The following is a 7,634-nucleotide window of genomic DNA, read 5'->3' as shown; positions in this document are numbered from 1 at the left end:
GGAGAGGGGGAAATGAACCAAATCATTTGCTGAATGAAGAGTAGAGTTCATTCTATTTAATTAATGTACAAAATGTGTTTGTATATAATAATAAATATTATATCTAACAGCTGCTGTGGTGCTGCTCTGGTTTTTCTACTAGTGGTTGTGCTGGGTTCCCGCTGGAAATTGATGTGTGAGGATCCTCTCCTGTCTGCAGGCTGTCTTAGACACTGGCTGCCGCTGTCCTAGGAGGTGAGGGTCTGCCAGCASCTTGAAGAAGCAGGGCCCTGCTCACTCCCGTTGGGGCTGGCCTGCCCAGGTCCATGCGAGGGCTGGGCAGGACAGGGACCGGGGAGCCCAAGTCCCCAGCACTARCATTCACCAGCATTTTTCAGCCTCTGTGCGAAGGGAGAAGCTGCAGGGAGGGAGAATGTTCCTGCAGTGTCTTTTGCTGTACCATCAACCTCATCCTTTTATGGCCTTCTCTGGTTACCCGTGTTTAGACTGAAGTTATTTAATTTCCTCTCTTAGAGGCTGGCAAGGGAAGAGGAAAGTCTTCTCTGGGGTCTGTGACCTCCTGCAGCCCTCAGGGTGAGAAAGAGGCCAGYGCTGGTGGTGTCCATCACTCACCCTTTGCCTGAGGAGGACTMAGTTTCTGGTTTGAGGCGGAGAGCAGCTCCGTGTCGCTTCCCTGCAGCTGGCTCTCCCAGAGGGGCGACTTGGGTCTAAACCCTTCCTGCTCCCACCGCTGTTGCAGATGTGCTTCTGCTCTGCTGGCAGCTCCAGTCGTGCTGCACGGTGAGGGCTACTCACCTCCTCGCTCCTGTGCCTGCCCGGCCAGGGAGCTTGAGCACGTGGGACCGACTGGGGCTCTCCTGCGGCTGAGATGAAGGCAGAGCACTAACCGCTGCTGTCCTGCGGTGGGGCTGGGCTGGGCTGGGYGGCTGCTAGCCTGCAGTGAAGGGAGAGAACCATTACCTTCTCCCTAAGCCTTGCCGCTTAGAGGATGCAACTGGAAGGGGGGAAAGGAAAAAAAAAAAAAGTCTTTATTTTTCTCTGTAATCTTTATTTACATGGTTTAGAAATACCGTGTTATTAACTTCTGTAGTAATCTGCCAGCAGAAATGCTACTATTTGTTCTGGTGGTGCAGGAGCCTCTTACCTACTCTTAACCCACTACCRTCACAAAAAATGCAAAACCCTAATGTAGGGCTGAGGGCTGCAGAGGCAGCAGGAATGGGTGATCGTCCCCAGGCTTCAGCGCAGGGGAAGGGGCCGCAGTGCCGTGGCATTTGTTCCTCTTTCTCTCATCTATTTACTACTGCAGCTGGCGAAGGAGGTGGATGGTATCACTGCAGTGCAGCCTGACCTCTGCTTGTTTTTAGAGGCCATCTCTGTCCTCCCTGGGCTGGGAGAGCCGAGCGCTACGTGTTCCCCTGCGTCTGGCTGTCCGAGGAGGGCRCAGGCTTCTGTCCTAGCAGTGACTTACTGTTGCAGCGGTGTTTGCTATTTTTCCCCTRAACAAATGCATTTAACCAGTGAGCAGTCTGTTCCCCCCCCCCAAAAAAAAAAAAAGCACTCAGCAAACCTTCCCCTTCAYTGCGAACCCACCCAAGTCCCCGGGAATGCCACCAGTCCTGAAGGTGGTACAGCCCCATCCCGAGCCCTCCCCTGCCTGCGTGGAGGAGTGAGCCCTGCGGCTGGGGGGAGCGCTGAAGCCCTGGATCGCATTTTCCCGGGCATTGCAGGAGCTCTCCTTCCCTTCCCCGGCACTCTGTCGCCCCAAGCCCCGATCCAGGCTGCTCCAAGGCCGGGAGGGCCTGGCCCAGCCTCAGCCGGCCGCAGAGGTGGCACACGGGGGCCCCGGCCGTCCCCATCCCGCGCGGTCACCTGGCCTCCCGCGGCGCCGGCGCGGCAGGCTGGGAGGGCAGCGCCTGGCTGCTCCCGGCGGGGCCCAGCGCGGCCACCAGCTCGCTCTTCCGCACCAGGGCCGCCTGCAGCTGGTCCCGGATCGCCTCGATCTTCGCGTCCAGCGCCCGCAGCTCGGTCTCGCTGGCTTCCCTGTCCCCGGGCTGCGGCGCCCGCCCGTTCGTGCGGAGCCACACGGGACCCTCGCGCGCGGGGGCCTGCTCCAGCTGGAAGTGCACCCGGCGCGCCTCCTTCCGCAGGCTGTTCCAGGGCTGCCCCATGGCTGGCGCTTGGCTCTGCTGGRTGTTGCACCTTGGGGTGCAGGGGAAAGAGCAGGTGGCTGCTGCAGCCCCTCCGTGGGGGGAGGGTGGGGGCCGGGGAGGAGGAGAAGCATGGAGCAGCTGCCCCTACCTCTTCTCCAAGCTGAGCTTCTGGTTCTTCTGCTCCTCTGTGCCCGTGTTCAGCGCCCGGTGGATTTTCTGTGGGCACAAGGGATGCATGAGCTGGCCCCCATGGCCCAGGGGATTAGCGAGGGTTTGTAGGCAGAGTATTTTGGGGAGACGGTGCTGCTGGAGCCCACCTGGCTTGTGTGCAGCCAGTAGTTGAACTTCTTCTTCCGCTTGATGCGGGGCAGGATGAGGCGGTAGAAGATGTGCTCGCCCAGGGAGGTGAGCAGGGAGCCGCAGAGCCCGATGCAGAGCAGCACGAAGAGCCCCGAGAAGTGGTAGATGCCCATCTGCAGGGTCTGCGGGGACAGGGACATCGGCAGGGCTGGGCAGGGTCACCCTCCCCYCTCCCCGCCAGTGCCGCGGGGTCCCCCGGACCGAGGTCCCGGCTCCCCCCTCACCTCGGTGACAGCGAAGACCCGCTTGCCGCAGGGCACCATCTTGTACCACTTGTCGTGCAGCAGATCGATGAAGCCGGCCGACTTGTAGCGGCTGATGAACTCGGAGATGTTGGAGGTGAGCGGCGAGTTCTGCGGGAGGCCGATGCCGTAGCCTGGCCCCGGCCGGGGTGGGGGGGGGCAGATCAGGGGTGGGGCTGGGGGCGTGCCCAGCTCCCCCTGCCATCAAGGACCACCACCACCACTGCGGCTCCCCTCCCATCCCACCCCGGGTGCAGAGCAGCAGCCGTCCCCAACGTGGCCGAAGCCCCCTGCCCTGCCGTGGCCGCCCCCCCACCTTCGATGGCGAAGGGCTTGCCCACGGTGAGCAGCTTGCAGTCCGAGTCAATGGAGACCTCGTAGTCCAGCAGGGACTTGTCCATGATGAAGGCGTTGAGCTTGGGCGGCTCCGTCCTGCGGCCAAGGCACAGCGAGGGCCTCAGGGAGGGTGCTGCTCCCTGCAGCAGGGCCCCCCGCCGTGACACCCCAGCCTGTGCTGGGGGGCACACACGGCAGGGCAGGGGGTGAAACCTGCCCGGGGGGGGGGTAGAGCCCCCCGCCCTCACTTGAGCATGGTGACGCCGGCGGGGGTGGTGGGAACGTTGTAGCGCCGCATGTACTCATGCATCTCGGGGAAGCTCTTCTTGATGTACTCCTCAGCGCTGCTCTCCCACACCGTGCCRAAGCGGAAGCCCTGCGATGGGTGGTGCAGCTGGAAGGAGGCACCAGAGCATCAGTACCCCCAGCCCAGGCGGGGACAATCCCCCCCTCCAACTCCTCCCAGGGACCAGAGCACGGCCTCAAGCCCTGAGCACCCACAGTCCCAAGCAGGGGGGCCCTGGGCTGCTTTCGGTGGTGCAGCCATTGCTTGGGGGTGGGTGTGTGGAAAAGAGTCCTCCAAGAGCGAGGGGATCAGGGCAAGACAGCCCCTGCATGAACCCAGGCTGCTCTCCCCCATCCTGGAGCTGAGGCCAGGATTAAACACCTGTGGGGTAGCATATTGGGCAGAAAAGCATCCGGGGGGGGCCTAGAAGACCCTCATGGTCCTGGCAGGGGCTGGTCATGCCCCCCCCAGAAAGGGGGCACTGAGGGAAGGTGAAGGAGGAAGGACAGATCCCATTCCCTGAAGCTCAGCCCCCTCACTCTGGCTGAAGTGGTATGAATGCTCTCCTACCTTTGGGTCATGGATGCCTGAGAGCTCCTCGAAGGTCTTCTCCCCCACCATGACAGCGGCAAGGTTGGCTGTGTAACTGGARAGCACCAGGAGGCAGAAGATGGCCCAGAGGTTCATAAGGAAGCGGCCGGTGCAGCATTTGGGTGTCTTGCTGGACACAGTGCGCCCAAAGAGGATGGCGTAGCACAGGTTGAGGGCCGAAGAGTAGGAGAAGATCTTCATGCGGTTGCGGCCRTGGGGAGTCATACCGTAGGGGCTCTTCCACTCGTAAAGGGTGAGGAAGAGTGCAGTCATGTGCAGGGCCACGAAGATGCCCACCCACATGGTCCAGTGCAAGGGCCACATGAAGGCCCCGATGGGTGAAGCCGTGTCCTTGGTCCTCACCAGGATGCCCAGGCTGGTGGAGAAGAAGGGGCTGGTGAAGTCAATGACTTTGCTCCGTGCCGAGTTGATGCTGAAGGAGGTGACTGCCATGTGGGCTGTGCCACTGAGCAGGTCCCCCACCAGGCCAGTCCAGCGCCCGTTCTTCCATGCCCCGTATTTCCCATCACCCACAATGTAGAGCTCGAAGTCAAAGGGCAGGTCCTCAGCGAGCTTCTCCAGCAGGTCAATGCAGTACCCGTAGCAGCACTTCTTGTACTCCCGTGGCACTGAACCATTCTCAGTGCTGAGCTCCTCAAAGAGGGCATCCAGCACGGCCGAGTCATTGGTGCCGGGGTCCAGGCATAGCTGCCCGGCTGGGCAGCTCCCGTCCTCATCTACCTCCCTGGTGAAGACGAAGGGGTGCTCCACCAGTGTCACCACTCGCAGCTTCATGCGGGAGCCRCCGGCCCCATCACCAGGGCTCTTGTGCTGGAGGTGGCTCTGCCATGTGCCCTCCTCCAGCTCCAGCTTGCCGTGGTGCCAGGTGCCCATCGTCACCCACGTCGGCTCGCCCCGTGAGTCCCGCAGCAGGCTCCAGATACGGTACTGGTGCTCTGTGTGCACAAGYGTTGCTTTGTGCACGGACACGTGTCCCGTCCGGCCGTGGAAGGACGTGTTGGCCAGAAACCTGGCGGAGGGGGCAGGAAGGTGTCAAGAGGATGCTTTTGCCAGTGTGGGGTCCTGCTCTGGGCCCAGAAGCCCCGGGGAGCAGTGAGGGACGGGGCTCGGGGCCAGGAGGCAGGAGGAGCCCGGCTCCGGCACAGGGAGGAGCGGCAGGATCCAGTCCCCGTCTGTCCCTGCAGCCTGCTCCGCTAGTGGGGCTTCACATTATTAATATTTATACAGCAACAGTGCTCGGGGAGCRTTAGTGAGATCTGACGTGACACATCCTTCCCCTGCACAGCCAGCACAAAGCGTGTCCCGAAAAGGAGGGCAGCGGGGACTGGACAGCTGAGCTGCACCCAATGGCGAGCAAAGCCCGGGGTCCCCTCTACCAGGCAGCCAAGGCGAGGGGACCAGGGCTCTGCTCCCCCGTGGTGGGACCCCCCCTTACCGGGAGAGGAAGAGCCCCGAGGACTCGGTGCCCTCCTGGTGCTCGTCATTGCAGTTCACCGTGGTGGGGATGAGGGTGAGGTCGGGGCGGACGCGGGCGGCACCGGCGATGGCCCGGGACACCAGCTCCACCGCATCCTGGATGAAGTGCTCCAGCGGGGGCCTGTTGACCTCCCCGTAGGCCAGGAGCCCCAGGGGCAGCCCCTCGGTCTGCAGCTCGCTGGCGCTGAGCGGGGAGCCCAGCAGCCAGTGAAACTCCTGCGGCGGCAGCCCCGACGCCTCGGCCGCCTGGAAGACAAGCCGGGCACGCTGCAGGTTGCAGCCAAACACCAGCACCGGGCTGGAAAGCACCTGGAAGCGGTGCAGGTGCTGGCGGAGGCGGCGGGTGGCCCCAGGCTCGTCGAGGTAGCTGAGGTCCAGGACGGCGCGGAGGAAGAGCTGGGTGCGGTGGGTCCAGAGCCCGAGGAAGCTGGCGAYGTCCCAGGGGTGGCAGAGCACCAGGTTGACCTCGTGCCAGTCATTGGCCTGGAGGACACTGGCCAGCACGTCCACCAGTGTCTCCAGGGAGCTCTGCCGGTCCATGCGGAGGTGGAAAGGGTTCTGCCAGCAAACAGAGGCTGCGGTCGGCCCCGGTGCAGCGCTTGCTACTCCTGCCCCATGCCGGCTGCAGCCCTTGGCTCCTGTCGGCTGGAGGGTTGCGAAGGGACCAACGGGAGAGACCCGGAGAGGAAAGCCCACTCCGGGCTGGCTCCRGTCCCACTCAGATCCCCAGACTGGGGTGGAAGGGGGGTTACCTGCCACCCAGGCAGCAGGCTGTGCATCCCCCTTGCCCCTTGCACACGCGCACTCCCAGCCACACGCAGCCRGAGCTGTGGATCAGCCCCAGCTCCACAGAGCAGGAGCTCACCAAGGACACGGTGCCGCCTGGCTCACCGGGTGGCAGACGGAGCTGGCTCGTGGGGCTGCCCCCCTGGGAGAGGCTTGCAGGACGGGCTGCTGCCAGCTCCCTGCTGCCCACAAGGGGAAGGAGTCAYCTTCCACCAAGGAGCAGCTCCGGGGAGGAACCGGGGCTGCTGATGGCARAGCCCAGGGCACAGGGAAGGGTGCCCAGGACAGCCCAGAAATGCCTGGGAAAGATTGCCAAGAACTTGGTACTGGCCCTAGGCTGATGCTGGGCTTGGGGACAGGCAAGAGCCCTTGGGGCTGCGGCATCCGCTGAGGACCTGCCAGGGCTGGTGGYCTCAGTGCTGGGAACCCCTTGGTCCGGCACTGGCACCGAGGAGGCCGAACCCGGGGACTGTCCGGCRGGGGAATCCCCCAGGACCCAGGGCCACCGGGGCTCTGGGCTGGTTATGGAGGTCACTCATGGGCCAGTGGAATCGAGCCTGGGGGCACTGTGGACTCCGGGCTGGGCCATGTCCCCAGAGCCCTTCTGGGGCTAAGCCCGTGGGTGCAGGGCAGCTGCAGGAGCCCATGGAGCCACTTTGGCCCAGGAGCTGGGACGGGGCTGGGAGAGAGCCAGGATGGTGCTGGGAGGGAGCTGGGATAGATCCAGGGAGGGGGATGGGATGAGAGTCAGGATGCGGCTAGGATGGAACCTGGGATGAGAGCTGGGAAGGGACTGGAAAGTAAGCAGGGATGGGGCTGAGAGGGGAGCCAGGATGGGGCCAGGATGGATCCAGGGAGGGAACTGGGATGGGAATTGAGATGGGGCTGGGATAGAGCCACGATACAAACTGCAATGGGGCTGGGATGGGAGCTGGGATGGAGCCAGGATAGGACTGGGATGGAGATAGGGTGGGAGCCGGGATARGGCTGGAATGAAGCTGGAAGAATCTGAGATGGAGCTGGGATGGGAACTGGAATTGAGCTGCAATGGGGCTGGAAAAGGGTCGGGATGGAGCCGGGATTGGAGTGGGACGGAGACAGGATGGGAGCAAGGACAGAAACAGGGTCGGAGCCAGGACGGGACTGGGATGGAGCCGGGATGGAACTGGAAGGGGAGAAAGAACAGGAGCATGATCGGAGGCGGGACGGAGCCGGGATGGGAACAAGGACGGAGCCGGGATGGGAACAAGGACGGGAGCAGGGTCGGAGCCGTGACGGAGCCAGGGTGGAAGCCGGGACGGAGCCGGGATGAGAACAAGGATGGGAGCAGGGTCGGAGCCGTGACAGAGCCAGGGTGGGAGCCGGGACGGAGCCGGGACGGGA

The 7,634-nt window shown here is 63.3% G+C and overlaps 1 protein-coding gene across 4 annotated transcripts; it reads right to left on the bottom strand.

Moving 5' to 3' along the window:
- Positions 1-44: 44 nt before the first annotated feature.
- GRIN3B (glutamate ionotropic receptor NMDA type subunit 3B) lies at positions 45-6,025 on the bottom strand. Of its 4 annotated transcripts, XM_085311449.1 has the most exons (10): positions 5,425-6,025; positions 3,948-4,998; positions 3,340-3,485; positions 3,072-3,187; positions 2,738-2,866; positions 2,471-2,635; positions 2,302-2,369; positions 1,873-2,202; positions 796-934; positions 45-397 (listed from the first exon to the last, which is right to left on the bottom strand). In XM_085311449.1, exons 1-10 carry the CDS (start codon positions 6,003-6,005, stop codon positions 354-356), a joined length of 2,769 nt encoding a protein of 922 aa, XP_085167575.1. In that variant the 5' UTR covers positions 6,006-6,025; the 3' UTR covers positions 45-353. The 4 variants fall into 4 exon arrangements, with proteins under 4 accessions (XP_085167575.1, XP_085167577.1, XP_085167579.1 ...); XM_085311451.1 differs by lacking the exon at positions 45-397 and having other exon boundaries at positions 802-934; positions 2,738-2,889; XM_085311453.1 differs by lacking the exons at positions 45-397; positions 796-934 and adding an exon at positions 1,010-1,499 and having other exon boundaries at positions 2,738-2,889.
- Positions 6,026-7,634: the final 1,609 nt, after the last annotated feature.

Source organism: Rhea americana, unplaced genomic scaffold, assembly GCF_003343005.1.
Source record: "Rhea americana isolate MKP2758 unplaced genomic scaffold, rheAme1 scaffold_341, whole genome shotgun sequence".
NCBI classification, from domain to species: domain Eukaryota; kingdom Metazoa; phylum Chordata; class Aves; order Rheiformes; family Rheidae; genus Rhea; species Rhea americana.
Note: the sequence above shows the minus strand (reverse complement) of the source record. Positions and strands in the feature narration are given on the sequence as shown.